We start from the raw sequence: 21,459 nt of genomic DNA, 5'->3' as shown, positions 1-21,459 counted from the left end.
TAGGGTTGCTACGGGTAGGGCACTTGGAGCTAGAGTTAGGGTTCCTACGGGTAGGGCACTTGGAGCTAGAGTTGGGTTCCCATGGATAGAGTTCCCGTCCTAGGGTTAGAGTTTCTAAGGAGTAGGGCACATGAGCTAGAGTTTAGGTTCCTATGGTAGGGCTTCCCGTCTAGGGTTAGGGTTCCTAAGGGTTAGGACTTGGGTAGCTAGGGCTTAGGGTCTTTCCTATGGGTAGTGCTTTCCTCTGGTGTTAGGGATTCCTGAAGGCCTTATTACTGCTACTAGTAACCTGTCTGTAATAAAACTTACTATTTGGAATGAAGCCCCTGAAAAGTGAAACTCCCATGTCACATTTTTCTCCGTGTTCTTCTCTCCCTACCTCAGCCAGCTGCGGACCATAGGCTTGCTGCTTTTCTCCCTGCCTGGCGAACTGTCGAGCAGCTGAGGAGGTTCCTCTAGCTTGCATGGCAGGGAGGACTGGACTAAGGGAGGGAGAAGCCTGCCTCTGCATAAGAACAGTTTAATAACTCAGCTCGCTTCCCTTGTGTCGGTTCGGTTAAGTTGATTTCAAGGCAGGTTCACGCTCAAGCGACTCTTGTGTCATCAAACTCCATGATCCTATTTGTCTCGTGAAGAGGGAATGGGCATAGATTCTGAACTTTAGGCGAAATGTCCTGGATTTTTGATTGTGGTTTATTTTCTGTGATAGTGAGATTCCCCTCATCTTCGGGAGCAGGAAATAGCTGTCCCCTGTACACTGGCTCTACACACACCATTCTCCCCTCCCACCAAACAAGCTGGGGTGAAATTAACAAGGATGCCAAGATACTGGCCATTCTAAGGCTTCCGCTTGGTTCTGAATCTGTCGCTTATTGCGGAAACAGCTTGGTTTATAACTCGTTCCTATATTTTGCATAGTGCCCAGCAGCGGCAGGCATCTCAGCCAGTGTCCCTACTGCAAGCTAGAGCCTAGAGGAGAACCCCTGCAGGGCTGGCGGTGAGGGAAAGGAATGCAGAGCCTTGTCTGCAGCCTGGCTGGAAGAGGGGGAGGGAGGAGATGAGAAACCAATGTGACAGTGAGTTTTTCCCTTCCACCTGCTTTTATTAGCTCTGGATTTAAGCTGTGCAGCCAAATGCTTGTATTTGTTGTGTATATTAGTATTGGAGACAAGATCCCCTCATTCCGGGGACAGATGAGGACTGCCCCTGTCATGGTCAAACACACCTTCCCCACGCCCCCCAGCTACTGTGAGTGAAATTAACAAGGATGCCAGAAATCACCCCTAACCCCCAAGGGCTGAACTGCTCAGGGAACAGCTGAGTTTAAACTATTCTTATGCAGGGGGCAGGCTCTCCCTCCCTCAGGCAGCCTCCTTTTCTTACCGGTCCTCCATACTGGCCCGTACCCACTTACTTTCACCTCTGATCAAATCTTAAAGCAGCATTGCCTGCATCTCAACCTTTTGCAGCTGCAGCAGCTGCACAGTGACTAAGCAGTGCAGCTAGTGGGCAGATGATAAGGGGACCAGGTTGACCATGTTTCCATGCAGATGCCTCTGCATCCATTGGATGAGGACTAACCTTCCCTTCCCAGTGGATTCTCAGGATCTGTGGGGTTGGGAGTCTACACTCGCACAGCCCAGCCGCCCTGGGTGGAACAGTTACTTGGAAACCTGGCAGAGTTCCCTGACCCCTTCGCCCCTCCTTGCTGGCTGCTCCATGAGAAGAGCTGGTGTAGCACAGACAGATGTAAAGAAAATGAAAGAAAATGCTTTTGGTGAACAACCCCACTGCAGTGCCAGAGGAGTTAAGCTGTCAGTCTCTGCTCCTGGCAGCAGTATGTGTGTAACTCCCAGCGAGTTGTGTTGAGGCTGTACCTGAACAGTCAACACTTACACGCATTTGGTGGCAAACTTAAAAATCATTCAAAAATTATGGTGAAAATAATGGCAAGATTGGGCAATTATGTCAAAAATTAAAGTAACAAGACTCTAATCCCATCTCCCCCTGACATTTTTGCTCTTCCATGGTTCTTGCTGTTCACAATCCAATCTCCTTGTATTAGTCTATCTACTCAGCAAACAAGCTGCTTATTGTAACTTCAGCTTCATTAAGTGCCTTTGCAATTGATCTCATGCACTATGCATTGATGAAGAACCAAGGTGTTTTCTTTGCAGAGACAGCCACAGATCTGCCGTAATCCCCAAAGAATCGGACTCTCTGAATCCAGATGTGCTGGATAATATACAGAAAATATTGGCAAGGAACCTATACAAAATAAGGAGAACAGTAAGGTTTTTCCACTCAAGCTACAGTACAGTAGTTACATGAATTGTAAAATAATATTAGTCTAATTCTCAGCAGCATGCACAGATACTGGGATTATTTAGATGTGCTCCTGAAGATCTCCCTCTACGTAGAGCAAATAGTTGGCTAAGCAAAGTGAAGACTAACACTCAACTTGTTGGCATTCCTCTGTTTGTCTGTATGTAATGTGATAACTTTAGCTCTGTTCATCCTCCCCATACAACTGTAAAATGTTGACACCCTGAAAGAGAGAGAGAGAATGGTTGAGGGGGGGAAGAGGGATTGTGTGTGCATGCAGAGCCTCTGTCAGGAGACTGTGGTATGGGGGAAGGAGGGCGTGGGGGACACATAGCCCTTGGCATATGGCAAAGGGGGCAATGGACGAGCACACAGCTCCTGTCATAGGGGGAGGGGAAAATAGGGGGCCACACAGAACCCCTGGTTAGGGAAGAGGGCAATGGAGGGAGAAGGTGGCGAGATTCAGGGAGTCCCTGAAAGAGAAGGGGATGGGAGGGTGATACACATCATTGTTGGGGGAGAGGGAACTGGAGTGATGCAGGGAGCCCCTGGTGTGTGCAAAGAGCTTGGCCAATAGCAGCAGCAGATGTGTGACCCTATAGTAATAATTAAAGGAAAAAATGTTTTAAAGCCATTCAACAGTTTTGCCATGAAACATTTACCATTGGATGTATAGGAAATCCTGTTGTTTGCAGAACAGTTGCACTATACTATACTATACTATACTATACTAAGCACTGTTTATATGGTGGTATGTGGAGCCTTATCTCTTAGATGCAACTAAAGCCTTTGCTTTCTTGGCTTAGGCATGAAATGCCAAATCATTAGGAATGTGGCTAATATGGGCATCTTGGCACAGAGCTACCACCTTTTGTCTTGCTGCTGTGCTGAGAGAGGCAACAAGATAAGACTTTTGGGGAAACTCTTTAAAAAGTGGGCGCAAAAGAATCAAGGTCTGGTTATTGCTACCAGTCTGAAGCTGGAGTATGTCCAGTGTAGCCAATGGAAATACTCCAGGTCTACACCAGGGGAAGTGAGAGCAGAATTTGCCCATAAAACTTGACACCTGGAAATTTATTTTTGTGATGCTGCATATGGGGCTGATCCAAAGCCCATTAAATAGAAAAACCATTGACTTCAGTGGGAGCTGGATCTGTATGATTTATGATTTATGTGAACAGGTGCCAGCATATAACAGGCATACGCTTCCTGGAGAGAGTGGGACAGCAGAGCAGGCAAAGGAGATCCTGATTCTCAGACACAGGAGCCTTCGAATCCATATGAACAGAAGTGACTCTGGTCACTCTAGAAAGGAGGTATGGAGGGCTGGGAAATCTTTTAATTGTAAAGAGGCATGATGCATGATTCCTTTTCACTCTCTTGTCTATTCAGTGGTGAGGAGTCTCATACTAACACATATACATGTTATCACCAAACTCCAGAAAGTTGTTATTTTAAAGAAAAGAGATTCTGGTACCTTTGAATAAAAGTGTCTATTAACCTTCATCTGAATATTAGAGAGTATGAAACTCTTAGGGTTACCTGAAAAATTCAGATCCCTGGTAAATAAATGAGCAGTAGTCCTTCATACAACACAGTTCAGCTCACAGTTATCAGATATTCTATCAGTGTTAGGGCAGTTATTTACTTAGCAGTTTTAATGAATTGACACTTGGCTTTTCTGTTATAAGGGCCTGTTTTTCATGCAGGGAGGAGTTCTGGTAGAATTTCATAACAGGCAGAAACTTGGGGCAGCACTTTAGTGTTCAAAGTTGTCATCAACCCAGATGTATTGTAAATATTTTTTTTAAAAATTTTTTCCAGAAAGACAGAGCCATTTTTGTAAGGCTTTTATATCACAACTTTGACATTATTTTTTAATAAGTTACAGTTTTGAGAAGTCTTCAAGAAACAAAAGCAAATCAAAAGAACTATAGTATACCTATAAAAGCAGAAAAGATCCAGACTAACACAGCTACCCCTCTGACATTATAATATACCTAATTTCTAAGAGGCCCACTTTAGGGCCAGATTTACTGTTTGCATAACTTAATGACCCATCATGTTCTGAATTAACAAAGAAACTGACAAACTATTTCACTTTGGCTATTAATTACTGTGCATGATTCAAACACCTGTGACTACTTGATGTCATCCATTGCTTATATTGACTTCAAGCAAGCGAGCAAGATCAGGCCCAAAATATTTTACTTTCAAATCCCCAATTCAGCAGTCCATATTTTCTGAACAAAGCACTTTAGTGTGTGCTCAGTGAGACTTAAGCACATGCTTAAATGCTTTGTAGAATTGCTGTAAAATGTCCAAGGGCAAACTGTGGCTCTTAATGTGTATAAGAATAAAATTATGTAAGAGAGGAGAAAAGTATGGTATTTAAATGATTAAAGTTTAATTAGCTAGTGATTCCTCATACAACATAGGAAGCTCTAAACCACCATGAGCTTTATTCCCCTCAGATTTCTTTGTTGAAAATCCAGTCATTGAAGAGCCAATCAAGATATCAAGTAATGTAACAAATGCCTCTACTTCCAGTCCTTCATTCACAGAAAGGTGTTTCAGCTGTAGATGCAAACAACTGACAAGATTTAATTTGATCATTTACATGCTGATTGATACTTATAATTCAAAATAGATAGAAGACAACATGGCATGTTCTTGTAGAACATTTGGTATAATTAAATTTAAAAAGAGCTACATTAAACTAATGCTAATGTTGTGAGCAAGACTGCATATTTTAAGTAAAGACATTCAGGGATTAACCCTTTCATACCATCATAGACATCCTGTATTGTGCCTGTTAGATATTGCAGTGCACATGATATTAAACATGGGAAGATTCTGTCCTTAAATAATTCTATTGGGGCTTTAAGGTGACTGAACTCTGTTATGTCCTTTAGAACAGGGGGCAAAAGCCAGACCATTTGTGTTGTATCTGGTGAGTAAGCGATGGGTAGAGTCGGCAAAATGGCTTTTGTACTGTATTCATGCTCACTTTGCAAACTTATGAAGGAAATAGGTACTCCACACAGTCAATGGAGGCACTGAGCCTGCAATGGGATTTATGCAGGTACAGTTTATTACTGGACAGGGAACATAGTTAGCACACTTCAGTGTAGCCTGTAGCACTGCAACATGTATCTTTACATTATGTTAATTGTAGTATGAAACTGTCTGAAAGGGAACTGGTATTTAACAAAGTTAAAGTTAACAAAATGTTAATTTTATGCTTAAAGTGACTGTCATGTCACCATGTTTTGGTGCTACAAATGTAAATACTTAGGCCCTGATCCTAGAAACACACATTTGAGTAACTTTACACACTAGAGAAATCCTTTGCAGTCAGTGGGACTACTTATCTAGGTGTTTGCACAATCAGGACCTTTTCTTGGTAATTTTCTGATGTCATTTTTACAGTAAACAGAAATTAAAGAAATCTGATTAATGTCAAAATTCTAGAAATATGTCTCATACATGTTCTAAAAGAGTCTCAGTGTATAACTCGGAATGATATGGAGTGACAAATTATAGCAGTTGATTGCATACAAATGCAGATTTTTTTGTTGGATTAAATTAAAAATGCATTAATAAAATAGATTTAAAAAGCCAAATATTTTCATATTATGTCATTTAGGCATAGAGTTTTATGCCAAAGTAGATACACACAGTCCATATTCCTGCAGAAAGGATTCATTACTGAAAACCCCATAGAACTCTAACTAGGAACTTTTGAGCACTAAAATGTAATTAAGGGTCACATACTCTGCTTTATGTGGATTCCAGGGAAGAATTTGACCCTCAGGATTTTATTTGAGACAGATATAGACCATTATACCAGAGAAAAGTATGTACTCTTGTTCCAGGCAGTATTCTATTCTGCATTTTACCACAAGATGGAACTATTACAATTATACTCACCGACCAAACCTGAAATAAACGAAACCTGAAACAAACTTGCTTTGTATATACCCTCTGACTGATAGCAAGAATCTGAAGAATTAAGAGGGAAGCAGGAGCAAGGTACAAGGGATCATGCTAACACATCCAGTGCTGGTGGAATTTGCATGTCGTCTTCCATTTACAGTCTAGTAGAAAAATGGTGCCTGATGTAGCAGAGGAATCCAGCTAGGGATAATTAACTTTGAATCCTATCTCAATGCTTTTAACAACTTAGAGGCCTGATTCTTCAACCACTTAGCACTGTTTTCAGGAAAAAATAAAAGGCAGATGCATTTAAAAGTTATTATTCATTAGAGCTGGATAAAAACAGGTGACTGATATAATGAAAATTTGCTAAGATGTCTATTTCACAGGGTTCAAAATTCCATTTTCTGGTTTTTTTTGTAATTTTTTTATGACAATCATATTTGAAATCATTTTCAAAAATTTTCATTGACCAAAATCCCAGTTTCCAATAACAAAATGTGGATTTCAGTAAATGAAAATGTCTGTACAGATTTCATTAAAAATTTCTCCAGAAACTTTTGCTTTAAAATATCATGGAAATTTTCATGTAAAAGGTCAGTAATATTTACATGTTTTTTGTAAAGGCCATTTTTTCCCCCTGCAAAACACTTTTCATGCAAAAAGTTTTTACCAGCTCTGCTTTTTAATTCAAGTAGTTCTACAGTAACAGCTAATGAGCCAGGCCCCATTGAGCTGGTCACTCTACTTATATTATACACATATGCATAAGAGTCCCTTGCCTGGAGAGCTTACAGTCTAAATAGGCCAGTCAGATGAAGAAAGGAAATGTAACTACTCCATTTTCAAAAGTGAGGAACTGAGGCACAGAGAGATTAACTGATTTACCCGAGGTTACATAGGACATCTGTGGCAGAGCTAAGAATTTAACCCAGATTTCCTTAGGGCTAGTTCAGAGGCTTAACCCCAAGACCATCCTTCTTCTCAAAAAAGTTCAATTTCAGGTCTTAGTCCCCACCCCCACCCCCCTCAGGGAAAAGAATCATTGAAGAGGGCTACCATTCAGGGATAAGGTTTCCTATTACCATTTGCTGTAGATATTTATCACAATGCATGCTATATATTACTGTGAATGTTTTGGGTTTCTTTGTACTGCACATCTGGGATATGATCCAACCCAAAATCTCATAGGTGTTGTGGTTTCAGAGCCTTAGTACACCTAATTATTATTCAGTACCCAGAAAACACTTGCACCTGTAGCCCTGGATATTTGCGCTAGCTCTTCCCCTCTGTTCTTTTGCCAACACACTACACACATATAGTCCCCTCTCCCCTTTAAATGGCTCATTTGGAGCTGCCTGTAAGCCATGGCCATAAATTACATATTGCCTTTAGTAATTGTGTCAGAGGGACTGCATGGAATACGCTCTGAGAGTCCTTGGATGCCCTTGGGGATGGCTTTCCAGGGAGCTAGGCCACTGCTGTTCAACCCTGAAAGCCATTGTTACTAAAATAGTCAACAAAACTGCAAACAATGGATCGAGGGCATCAGGTCCCCTGGTGAAAGGGAAAAAAGAAAGAAAACAAAACAGAACATTGGTCTGGGAGGTGGCCAGAAGTGATTTGGCAGCATGGGTTTCTGGACCTACAGAACAAATCATGGCTGTGTAAAGGACTTATTTCCTGTTAAAACAATACCAAAGAATTCTAGCTGCACTGTGGTAATAGAAATTCCTGAGGAGTGCAGATTAGTGCTGAAGCAAAAGGAGAGAGCGCTCATTAGCATGAGCTCGCTACCTAGCAAGCTTTCCACTGGCTACTTGGCATAAAACCAGGGAATAAATGTATGTGGCCTTGCCAAGTTTCTGCTCAGTCACTTGGCTGGGTCCTCATCGCTCCCGATCTGCTGCTTTCAAATCGTATCTGCTAAATCACTCCCTGAGATTTCAGACCGCTTTCATCAACATGAAAGAAATAAGTGTCGGTAAACATTTCCTCCCAGAAATCTATGCTGGGTATTTAATCTATTTTTAGAAACATTTCTTTTTGTTTTTCTTGTATTCTCTTGCAAAATTAAAACAAATGGAAACAGAGTGCATGGGGATCATGAATGGCTTGAGTATGAAATATGAGAGTCATTTATAGACTTACAAACTATCTCCATAAAAGTCCTAACCTACTTTCTTTCATAATCACAGAAGGATGACTCCTATTCTGCACATCATGGACCTGACATGAAGCCTAAACTGCAGCGGTCCTTAACTGGTAAGTGGGAAATCATAGAGTGGCCATGCCAATGTTTTCCCCTATGATATATTCAAGAAGACTACATTGTGTTACATCAGTGATTCATTAGTTGGGTTGTTGGGATTCACTGGAGCACTGGCGGAAAAATTTTCATTTTTGCACACTCTCTTTCCTCTGAGGAACTGATTTCAGTTAATAAAGTGGGTGGGCAGCTCTTATATACAAACACAGTCAGTTATTAGTGCATAGAAATAAGGCTGTCAGTCAATCACCTATCCAATTTGTATATGCCAATCTGGGTTTTTCACAGGTAAATTAGGAACATGTCCACTTTTTTGGTCACAGTCTGTACCATACACAAACAGAAATGGGGGCTGGAAATATAGTAAAAATATTTAGTAAATATGTATAGTAAAATAGTCCTACTGTGTAGAGATTGGAAAATAAAATATGCACCCTTAACATGTGCACTACTGCTAAAATACACCGACACCAGATATCTAGCTTTCCACCGTCTCTTAGTTACAGGAAAAGGGTTTGAAGATAAAGATGGGGCAACACTGCTTCTGATGTCCACAGCTAGGACGGATATGAAAGGGTGGGACACCATGTATTCACTCACAGCTAAGTGTTCAGGTAGTACCTACTGCTGTTTGTATTGTCCCCTCCATTGTGGAGCAGAAGTCTAGAGGCAAGGAGTGAGAATGTGCCCTGGCCTGAGTGAAGAACAGTAGGTGAACAAAAGCCTCTTCTGTGAATCTGTAGGAGAATAACATGAAGACTTGGATTTGGAAAGTTACTGGGAACCCAAGTTTTGAATGTAGGCATCAAAATGAGACTCCCAGTCCTTGTGCAGGGATTCTAAGATCAGTACCTAGGCACTTAAATGTCAATGAATGAACATGCTAAGTAAAACAGAAGATGTGTCCTTCTGTGACATTTAACCAGTGATATGAGGGATGCTGAAGTCACCCATTATTATCATTTTATTCAATTTTCTTGCCTTTTTATCTTCCTCAGCATTGTGTACTAAATGTGCTTTTCATAACCAGAGGATGGTAGGCTATTACCTCGCTATTACGCTTGTATTCTGTTACACAGCTTTCCCCCTCATTCATTACTGATGGGTCAATACCCTCATCTATGGATCTATGAATGTCGGAGACAGCCCAGGGCTATCGTTGGAGGCTCCAGGACTAAGCTTTGCCTTGAAGCCCAGGCCACCAGGTTTTCTGCCTCTGGTGGTAGAACCAATTGCTGGCTCAGTTTCTCCCAAACATTTTGTTTTAAAACCTCTATTTGTAATTCTTTTTGTGCAGGTATGACTAATAATCTTCTTCCTCCTCCTCTTCCTCCCCTTATGGATCAGGTAAAGAGCAGCATGGTGGCTTCAGCCATCTGAATTTACTCCTGCAGCACCTTCCTGTCTGAGTTCCCTGGTCCAAATCAGGCATGGAAGAGTTGTCCTGCAAACAGCTGGTTTAATTCTAAGTGGTGTTCCCTACCCAAGGAAGCAAATATGGGATCTTCAGAAGGTGAATTATGCCCTGCCAGTTCCCAGCCAGCTGACTCTCACACTGCCAGAGCATGGGGCTTAGAGCTAGACTGGCATGTCGGGTCCCCACCCTTCTCTAAGAGCTCCAACTCCAACATTGAAAAGCCCAATGAGAAGCTTCTGAGCTTTCAGGAAGAGTCTAAAGACGGGGAGGAAGCTTTCATAAAAGAACAGTTCTCATAAAAGATGCAGAAAAATGGAAAGGGGAGAGTTTAAGTCCTTCTTGTCCTCCACTAGCCTAGCAGCATTTTGGACTTGCTAGATAGCCACTGTCCTCACATTGTACCTGCAGAAAATACCAGACTTCCTGAAGCAGGGACTTCTTCACTCAAACTGGGAACACCTACACTTAACAACCTGGACATCGAAAGAGATGTGTAGTTCAGTATGAATTCTCTATTAGCCTCTGATATAGTTTGGTACCCAAACAAAACTCAATCAGGATATTTCATTCATGGATCTGCTCAAATTTACATTTCTGGTGTGAGGGAAACAGAAAGCTGTTTGGGGGCACAGATTGCATTTTGTTTATGCAGTACCCAGCCCAATGGGGCCTCTAGGTGATATTGCAATATAATTGTAATAATAATCTCAAAGTTCTGATGATCTCATTCACATTAGAGTTTCTCCAGGAGGCTTGGTTGGAGTCCTACATCTACACACCTTATAAATGTGAGTACTAGCCACAGTGACATTTTGTAGACAGGCACATTGGATTCTCTATTTGAGTATCAAATGCCAGGTTTAATCAGAGTGACAGATTAGACAAGCCTGTGGCTGGCCTTTCTCATCACCTTTACCTCCAAAAAGGCAACTTTTGGAATTTGTTCCTGTGCCATTACAAGAAGCACTCTGTCTTTGTCATGAGGAAAAAGTTATTCTTATAGCTTCAGAAACCTTTCTGTTGTTCAAGGTAAGGTCCTCTTTCCAGAATTCCTGGGAAATAGTTCTCTCATAATATGGTTCTAACCCTTGGAAGGTTGTGCCATAAATGGGAATTCCTAGAGCTCTGAAGATATATCACACATACCCCAGTTGTACTCTGTTCATTTCATTCAATCCAAAATGCCAGAGCCTTAGAGCCTCAATGTTGCTGCAGGCACGATGTAAAAATACTACACCAGTTGACATGTTAGGCACCTGGGAAATTATTCACAGCAGTCTGTAGAGTCACTATGGGGAATGTGTATGAGCCTCATCTAAGGAAGATTTGCAAAGCAAGTTTCTGTTTCTCTGCAGCGGCATCCTTGGGTAAGAAGGTGCTACTGGGTTGGTTCCCACATAATTCTTTAGTTTATAAAATTCTTGCTTTATATGGGGAAAACTTATATTCCTGCCTACTATTTTGCTATAATAATTTATCTCTGCTTATCCTTTCCCTGCCGCCCCACTGTGACTCAGTGCTCACTATTCCCCATTAGTGATGAATGAGGAGAGAAGCTGTGCAACAGAATGAGAAATTTCTTATCTAATAATTTTCTTTGTTAGCAGCTTCTCTCCAAATTCAACCCACATCGGTAGCCTATAAAGACCAGTACAGACACTGACATTTTTCTGTAAAGGGAGACTTTGTCATGGTATGAACCCCTACTCTGAACCTTAGCGTCCAAAAGATGGGGTACCAGCATGAATCCCCCTAAGCTTAATTACTAGCTTAGAAATGGTAAAACTGCCCCCACCCAAAACTATAGTGTTTTGGGGCACTTTCTGGCCCCCAAACCCTTCCCTGGGGACCCTAAGACCCAAAGCCCCTTAGGTCTCAAAACAAAGGGAAATAAACCATTCCCCTCTTCTCTTCCTCCCAGATCCTCCCTTCCCTGGGTTACACTAGGAGATCGCTGTGATTTAACTCCTTGAATTTTAAAACAGAGAGGAAATTCACCTTCCCCACCTTCTCTTCCCCTCCCAGACTCTCCCTGAGAGAGAGACAGTAATCTTAACACAGAGAGAAATCAGGCTTTTCCTCCCCCCTTCTCTCCTTCCTCCCACCAATTCCCTGGTGAGTGCAGACTCCCTCCCCTTGGGTCTTACACAAGATAACCAAAAAATCAATCAGGTTCTAAAAAAAAAAAAAGCTTTTAATAAAAAGAAAGAAAAAAGTAAAAGTTGTCTCTGTAAAATCAAGATGGGAAATGTTACAGGGTCTTTCAGCTTATAGTCACCAGGGAGAATCCTCCCCCAGCACAAATCCAAGTTGCAACAGAGATACAATCCTTCCAGGAAAATACACATTTGCAAATAAAGAAAACAATCAAAAGACTAAACCGCCTTTCTAACTGGTACTTACTAAATTGAACAGAAGAGGCTGTTTCGGAAACTTGAAGATATCTGCTTACATGTCTGGTCCCTCTCAGAACCCAGAGAGAACAAAGAAAAAACCCAGAAAGCACAAACGAAGGCTTCCCTCCACTGAGATTTGAAGGTATTTTGTCTCCTGATTGGTCCTCTGGTCAGGTGTTAGCCAGGTTTACTGGACTTGTTAACCCTTTACTATCTGTTTATGACAGACTTAGACTTATATTGTCTTTAAGGTTAGTTTCATACTTTATATCGATTTATCTTAGGGCTAATAATTGGTTGCTGCAGTGTTCCTACAGCTGTGGAAAGACTCTTTTAGTGGCCAGAACTTAGTCCTGGACTCTCCAGCAACATTAGATCACCTCCAAATTCCATAGGTAGAGACATTAACCCATTAGTAATGAACTCAGAGAGACACTGCTAATAGAAAGAAAGAAAATATTCAGGTAAGAAACCTGTCATTCTTATGAACTTGGACTTGTCTGCATGTAGATTTACTTTCAGCTTGTTGTCTGTGTGGTCCTCTCCACCAGGAATGCTATGAAATTCGGTTCTATGAAATATTAAAAACAGTCCTATTCCCCTACCTCTGTGACTTATTGTGTCACCTCTATGACCTAATCTGCCATCTGTACAATGTTAATAATGCATTTATAATGAGTACAGGAAATGCCCAGTCTCAAAGATAGCCTTATTAGTGTCACTCAAGTTAATTGATCCGTTACCCTGAAAAAAAGCCCAATATGATAACTAAATTACAGCTCTATTGGGAACACTTTTACTAACACAAAAACTCGAGTTAACACTTCCTGGCAATGGCACAGCTAACTATGTCATTACAGCAACTTTCTCCCTTCATAAGAATTTTTAAAAAAAAAATCCTTATTAGTTATGGTCTTCAATCAGGAAACCATCCCTATTTATAGGGTGACCAGACAGCCAGTGTGAAAAATCGGGACAAGGCATGGGGGGGTTATAGGCGCCTATATAAGACAAAGCCCCAAATATTGGGATTGTCCCTATAAAATCGAGACATCTAGTCACCTTACCTATTCAGCAAAGCACTCATATTTGTGTTTGATTTTAAGCACAAGTCCTATTGAAATCAGTGGGACTTAAATATAAGCTTAAAGTTAAGTAGCTGCTTAAGTGATTTCGTGTATTGTTGTTTAAGTTTGCTAAGTGCCAACAATGTGCTTTTTACAAGTTACCAATACTAAGACAGTCCATGTCTTGATGGGCTAGTTTAGAATGCAAACATAGAAAGACCAGAGGCGCCTGGCTTTGTGTGTTTTCACAAGCACACTTGTAGCACTCAGGGAGCTGAAACCTTATTTTTCTCACTTTTTAAATGTTTTAATGTTAAGGAAGAATCAAAGAAATCTACATTGCTATATAAAGAAGCTCAGGTTTATTGTATCGGAAGGAAGTATAAAATAAATCCTTAAGGATGCAGAGAAGCAGTATCCTTTCATGCTTTGAACCACCATGTAATGTTCAGTTCCTAGGCCTACTGCAGATACTGTGTGTGAGATATTGAACACTATGAGTTTTCCTAATACTTAGCATAAAAATATTTAGCACTAATGTTTCTGTACAATTCTGTGGAACATTCTGTGTTTATTGACCGCTTCTTCCCAGGGCCGGCACTTCCATTTAGGCGACCTAGGCGGTCGCCTAGGGCACCAGGATTTGGGAGGGTGGCATTTTGCTGCCCGCGGCAGCAATTCGGCGGCGGGGGGTCCTTCCGCACTCCGGGTCGTCTTCGACAATTTTGTGGTGGGTCCTTCACTCGCTCCGGGACCCGCTGCCGAAGTGCCCCGAAGACCAGGAGCTGCGGAAGGACCCCCCCCTGCAGAATTGCCGCCAGTGACCGGGATCGCGGAAGGACCCCCGCCTAGGGCACCAAAAACCCTGGCACTGCTCCTGCTTCTTCCAGGTCAATGAATGTGTGCTGTGGGGAGGGAGTGGGTCTAGTTTTAGTATACAAAGTATTTCTTGTACAAAATATCTACTGTAAGAATATAAGCAAAATAAGGATATTTCCTTATACTCTTTGCTTCTCTCCTTATCCTACTGTTTTTCTCCCCCTTCATTTAAAATTTTGAAGCAACTTAGTTTACTAAAACAAGCTGATGATATGGTAGTCATCCATGGTGTAACCAGACATATTAGCACTGTGTTCTGGAATGTTGCAATTGGGGCTGAAAGGAATGCAGTCAGTTGTGTGCCATTTGCAAGTCCATAATGTATTCATCAAAATGTGCACTCATTATATCCTGTAGGCATTTTAATTTGTAGTTTATTTTAATTACCCAAGCAGCATTGTTGTTCCCCAGAAAAAACGTGGATGTGGATCAGAGCAGAGAGGTAGGAGCTAGAATTCCTAGGTTCTGTTCCCATCTCTGTCATTGAGCCAAGTATATGCACAGTAGATCTAGGTCAGGTTCTCGGGGCAAATTTTTTGGTGGCCTCAGAATGCCACCAACTCTTGCTGGTGGCCGCTCTCACACTTTTCCCTAAAATACTTAATTAACTTTAGGAAAAAAGAAATAAATATGCACATATACACATTCAAATCATTGTACTTTATTTATTGCTAGCTAGTAAGTCTGCTGTGAAAAGTGATATTAACAAACATACAAGTATCACTTTTCACAGCAGATTTACTAAGCCCTGGATGGGGATCAAGCGGAGGCAGTGGGGAACCATGAAACCTCATGGTTAGAACCCGAAACCCTCTGATCGGGGCATGGGGCCTGGGGATAGAGCCCGAAGTCGTGCAGCTGGAGCCTGCCACGCCACCACCCCAGGGCTGAAGCCCAAAGCCTGAGCTCCACTCACTGGCTGCCTGCTTCTCTGGTGCTGTACCCCACGTATCTCCAGAAGGGGGCAGGGTCCGACCCCTGCTGGTGGCCTCAGCAACCAACACCAAGGTAGTGCATCCAGGAGCAGCAGGAAGGGGGAGGGGCCACTACTTTGACATCCCCCCTCTGCCCATCACAGCCCAGGAGATTGTGGCCGCAAGAAAAGCACCCGGTGGCCGCATGCAACCATGGTGGCTATATTTGAGAAACGCTGTCATGCAATTGCTGACAGACCTGGAAGAGAATGTAATCCATCCAGTCCATTAGTTGTACATCTAAATGCCTATATTAACATGGCTTGTTTTGGAGGTTCTTCTGCCATAAGATTTGTAGAGAACATCTGTTTCTTTAAAATGTTATTAAAAATTGCTCATTGGCATGAATGACGGGTCTTACAACACTCTAAGTATTCAGTGGTTACCAGTGGGGACTGACAAAAGAATTACAGTATTTGATTCCTGGTTAAATAACATATTTCAAAATTCAAAGCCGCTTTAAGGTTGTATTTTTCCTTCTATCAAAACAGTGCTGCTTGCCTGCTAATTGTTTTTGTAGCTAAAAGATAATCATTGTAACTGGATAGTTCAGCCCAGCGTACAGGTAATAATTTAAACTAGCTTTAAATAATTTCTTCATTACCATTGACTGACAAATGGAAAAAATTCTCAGCAGAGTCTATATTTTCCTCCTCTCACAGTAGGGGATGCAGAAAAAGTACCAGGTATGAAATGCAACCGATCAAAGTCTATGACCTTCAGCTCCCCTCTACAGCCTGGCAGCACTGAATTGGTTAATGAAGAAGAAACTGGAAAAGGGTCACATGCAGAAATGTAAGAGTACATGCTTCTGGCCTCTGTTCCCTGGCTGTGTAGAAGAAAATCTGTTCACCTTAGTTTAGAAAGGAGTCAGCAATGTGATGCTGTTGTAAATAAGACTATGTGTATAGTGGGCTGTAATAATAGGTATATTACATATAGAGGAAGCAACCTGCTCTGTGTCAGTTAGATCTCTGTTAGAACATTGATTTCATTGCTGGACACCTCATTTTTAAAGGGACATAAAGAAACAGCAGAGAATTCAGAGGAGAGCAGCAGCAATGAAGGATAAAAGTCAGAGGCAAGTTTAAGAGAAATTAGCATGTTTAGTCTGAAAAAGGCAGAGGGAAAAATGCTGTAAGTGCAAGTACAAAAACGGATATTTAAAAAAAGAATAGGGATCAATTATTCTCTGGAGTCAGTGGGGACAATGGGCAGCAGGGAAGATTTAGATTAAATGTTAAGAAAAACTTTATAACTATAGAGAGAGTTTCATTAGGCAGTGGAACAAGCTGGCAAGCGAGGCAGTGGAATCACTATTAGTGGTGCGATGTGTGATTGCACTTCTCACTCATCGGTAATGAGTGGTTCAGGAATAAGGAAATCAGTCCTGCAACATTTGAAAACTAGCTGTGTCCTGAAGGTCAGGTGCTGTGTCTTACTGGACTGGCATGTCTCACAAACATAAAACTATTAAGGGGAATCTAACACAGCAGTGTTGAAATTAGTTATTCTTACTATTTTTCTAATGTATTTGGGGCAAGGGGGCGGGGGACTTTACTGTATCAAATGTAATATTTCCTGCAGAAAAACCTTGTGATATTTGCTTCTGATAATTTTTAATACAAAATTTGTTGCAGAGAAATATACACAAAGGAGCAATAGAGAGCGAAAGAAGTTTGCTGGACTGAGGTTCTCTTGCCCACAGCCGCTGCGCAACTGCTGAGAACAGACTCAAAAACGTGCTCGAGATGAAATGAGAACTAATCCAAGTGTTTGTCCGTGCCATGAAGCAAACCTGGACTATTCCCCTGAGAGAAGTCTCCCACCTCTTCCTTTTTGGTCATGGTAACCTCATGGTAACAGTCTCGGGTTTCCCAGGAATGATTCATAGCACCTGGGAAGCTCCAAATCCTGCATCAGTAGCAGGAGAATACCAGCACACAATCACTTACATAGATGGAGCTGGGCTAGCACTGTTTCTGCTGGAGGAAAGGCGGCAAAGCCTTCCTCAGAAGATTTCCGCTCCTGCTGCTGCTCTTGGGGCCTAGAGACAAAGAAAGCCTGAGTGAGGAGGCTCGTCTCAAAATATTTTTGGAAGAGAAAAGTCCTCAGAGGCTCTGCTATAAAGTGCTTCTGTCAGGAAAGGAAGGGGGATATCCTCCTCATAGCACAGGCAGAGGTTAAGGGGAAAGTTTAAGGGGCAGGGTGTGAATATAGAGGAAGTGGGAAACCTCGATATTTTGGGCAATTCTTAGATACTCCGGATATGCATCCAAACCTTTGACTTTTGCTTTGCCAAATCAAACCAAATCTCCAAATATATTAGGTTCACCCATCACTAACATCAATCCTTTTCCTTCTCTGCCTATTAATCTGCATAATAGAAGGTATGGGGAGTTTAACAAAACACAAGTAAATAAATAGATCCTTTATGAAAAAAATATAAAGACTGTACCAAAGACCTCAGTCCTCTTCTACATGGCACAATTGGACTTTCACAGTCTTTATCCTCTACATACAGTAATATTCCACTGGGAAACACTGTAGCGCTAAACCAGATGCATAATTCATTTTTTAGTTAATCACACCTTACTGATTATAATTATTTTTCAAAGATTTGGGGGCTGTTTCTCATTACACTAAGGCCCTTTCACAGTGATCTGGCAGTGAAAAAGGCTTGAAAGCAGACATAAATAGACTTAATTTACTTCCTTTTTAAGGCCCCTTTTTTACACTACCCAATCCGTATAAAATGGTCTTAATGCAAATAAGAATCTGACACTTTAGCTTTAATTTAATTAGGATCTGCATTCTATTTTATTTTAGATATATGGTGTGTGTCTATATAGCTGGAGTGTGCAGTCACAGGAGAAAAACAGGGGGTTAGTGGGTTACAGATTGTTGTATGGAGTGTTAACGGGCCACTCTACCTTGAATAGTCCCTTATATGTGCTGACTACTTATGCTAAACAAACTGTTCCACCTTGCATTCTGTTGTGATGACCTGAAGAAGATCTCTGTGTGCCTCCAAAGCTTGTCTCTCTCACCAACAGAAGTTGGTCCAGTAAAAGATAGTACCTCACCCACCTTGTCTCTCTAATAACCTGGGACTGACATGGTTACAACTACACTGCTTCGTTTATTGACTCTAGTAATCATGTACATGTGCATGTGAGATGACAAGAATCAGAAAGCTGACATTTTGAAAGAGGCATGTTCATTTACAACTGATATCTCTGTTTTGATTCATTAGTGATTGAATTTTAATAAATAGTGCGTTCTGCCTTATTATTTACCAATAGTTTAATTTTTGCATTGTTTAAATTACTGTTTACATTTTACATTGTATGTATAATTATATAAAGATTTACCAAGGTGGATATTTTCAGGTTCTTTATCTGGAAAGCAGAAAAGCAGAGAATTCGGTGTTTGAGCCAAAAAATGTCGGAACCAAAGAATGGAAAGTTTTGGAACCCCTTGGCTGGTTGATTAGTATCTGTAGTAGTGACCGTATCATCTTTGTCTTGTGAGGTACCTAGTACATTTTTGGGTATGGATAAAAAAATAAAGAATGATTTTTTTCTTTTAAATTATGATTTCCATGTCTTGTCAAATAAATTATCTGTGGTAGTATTATTGGACACAAAGCCTATCAAATGGGGTGATTTTTCACCAGTTTTGGATTTCTTTGCAAAACTGCAATATGTGGTTAATAGAACTAGTCGGGAATTTTCTGTTGGAATGATTTCCTGACAATTTTCCATGGAAGACAATCAATTTTGCTCCCAAAATTTAATTTGCCATCAGGAATATCTAAATAAAATACTTTGTTTTGGGTTGGTTAAGAACATCAGAATGACCACACTGATTGAGACTAATGGTCTGTTTAGCCCAATAGCTTGTCTTCCAACAGTAGCCAGTACCAGATGTTTCAGAGGATATGAATCTAAGCACTCCTGTATTCACACCTACACACTACTGTAATGTCTGTAGAAAATATGCCTTGTAAGGTATCATTTGAAAACTAATAACATGCTTGTCATTAATATAATGTAAAATGCATGTGTTAACCTTATATGGGAAGTAATGAATTACTTATCTATTTAAGAATATCCTAGGTAAAGGTGATAAACAGACAGAGGGATGTGGATTTACCTTAATTTACGTATTAGTTGTAAACAAAGCTATCAAAAAACCATTGGGGGTGTCTTGTGCCTGAACTCGAGAGACAGAGAATTAATATGGCTCCTGCACCCCAGAGAGAGACAGGCGATGGAATCCCCCGGGGCCCTTCCTGACTTTGAGAACAAAGACAATTCCTTGGGAATATAAGGTCCAGAGAGAGACTCCATCTTTGTCTTTTGCCTACGAAGACAAGGAAAACCAGTACCTTGTAGTTCTGTGGAAGGTACTCACTGAGAGACGGTCAGGCATGCTGGACAAAGAATAAATGGTGAGAAAAACCATCTTAACTAAGACTGCACCTTGCAAGATTAAGTTTTAGAATTTTAGATGTGTGTTTTCACTTTTATTTGCTTTTGATGATCTCTGCCTTTATTTCCTTTACTTGGCATCACTTATCCTATGTCCTTCTGTTAATAAACTTATTTTATTTTAATCTAAACCAACCCAATGCTGTGTTTTGAATTGAAGTAATTGTTAATGCCAGTTAATGTGGCCAGCTGCTGGTATTGTCTCTTTAAAGGAGCAAACGAACCTTATTATTTCTCCAGTATTTGCCAACCCCAAATGTTGAAAAATTATGAGTCAGATGCACCAAAAATAATGAGACTGGCTTTAAAATCATTAGAATATGTAAAAATAATAGATTTGATGTTCTATTTGCCTTCTACTTTTGAGCCTAGAGAGTGCACTGGGGTCGCATTTTGAAACTTTTCCCACAACCACGAGGACTAGAAACTTTTGCAGGACTGGGGTTGTAAAATAGATCTCTGTCGTATTAACATTTTGCGTGATCTGCAGAAAAGACAATATTTTATACAGTGCATATTTTCCCAGTGATTCATTCTGCCCCAAATTTACCCTTTCAGAAAGTATGGAATATTTTTTAAGCTTCTTTAAGCAAAGTATAATAGCTCAGCCAAAGCTTCCATGAAGTATTTTCCAGTTGCTCAGTGGCCCTAACCTGATGACCAATATAAATTCCAGCCTAGAATACACTTGGTAATCTTTGTCCGTATCCAGTGTTGGTGGTCTTGAAATCCCACAATTGGCTAGAAAATTGTTAAATGCTTGGGCTTCAGTGCATGGCTAATTAATTCTTTGCAGAATTTTAGTCCTTTAAAAAGTATTTAAAACATTGATTCACTGTATCATTGAATATTGCATGGTTTTGTGGAAATAAATTGTAACAGTTTGATTCCCTAAGCAGTTCATAGAGTTATTTCTCTTTGGCTTACGCAGAAAGTGTAGAGCAGTCTTCTAAATGTTAAGGTCAAAATATTCAAAAGTGGCCACTGATATTGGGTGCCTCCCTTCTTGAGTGCACAAGACACCTTATGTGACACTCAAAACACAGAAGCACACAATGGCAGTGGTCGCTTTTAAAAGTATGGCTATACATCTTTTTCACACTAATGCCTCTAGGAATTGGGCACAAATTTCATAATTCATAAAGATGTCTCTGAAAGGTGGCTTCTTTTTTTTTTATTGACCTCTTGTTCTTTGGAGACAGCATGATTATTACAAGGAGGCATAATATTACAACTAGGGCGGTCAATTAATCGCCGTTAACTCACATGAATAACTACAAAAATTAATCGAGATGAATCGCAGATTTAATCGCATTGTTAAACAATAGAATACCAATTGAAATTTATTAAATATTTTTGATGTTTTCTACATTTTCAAATATATTGATTTCAATTACAAACCAGAATACAAAGTGTACACTGCTCACTTTATAATATTATATTTGATTTACAAATATTTGCACTGTAAAAATGATAAACAAAAAAATAATATTTTTCAATTCACCTCATACAAGTACGATAGTGCAATCTCTTTATTGGGAAAGTTCAACTTACAAATGTAGATTTTTTTTGTTACATAACTGCATTAAAAAACAAAACATTGTAAAACTTTAGAGCCTACAAATCCACTCAGTCCTATTTCTTCTTCAGCCAATTGCTAAGATAAACAAGTTTGTTAACATTTGTGGGAGATAATG

At 40.5% G+C, this 21,459-nt stretch overlaps 1 protein-coding gene across 1 annotated transcript in view; it reads left to right on the top strand.

The window, feature by feature from the left end:
* LOC116834708 (sodium/hydrogen exchanger 2-like) overlaps nucleotides 1–19,018 on the top strand; it is a 72,819-nt gene extending 53,801 nt beyond the window's left edge. The window contains exons 11-15 of the mRNA XM_075068422.1: nucleotides 2,178–2,289; nucleotides 3,507–3,641; nucleotides 8,463–8,529; nucleotides 15,929–16,061; nucleotides 16,907–19,018. Coding sequence (XP_074924523.1) covers nucleotides 2,178–2,289; nucleotides 3,507–3,641; nucleotides 8,463–8,529; nucleotides 15,929–16,061; nucleotides 16,907–16,931 — 472 coding nt within the window. The 3' untranslated portion in view covers nucleotides 16,932–19,018. The remainder of the gene's footprint in view (nucleotides 1–2,177; nucleotides 2,290–3,506; nucleotides 3,642–8,462; nucleotides 8,530–15,928; nucleotides 16,062–16,906) is intronic.
* The last annotated feature ends 2,441 nt before the right edge of the window (nucleotides 19,019–21,459 follow it).

Source organism: Chelonoidis abingdonii, chromosome 8, assembly GCF_003597395.2.
Source record: "Chelonoidis abingdonii isolate Lonesome George chromosome 8, CheloAbing_2.0, whole genome shotgun sequence".
Classification (NCBI taxonomy): Eukaryota; Metazoa; Chordata; order Testudines; family Testudinidae; genus Chelonoidis; species Chelonoidis abingdonii.
This window is presented reverse-complemented; position numbering and strand designations above follow the sequence as displayed.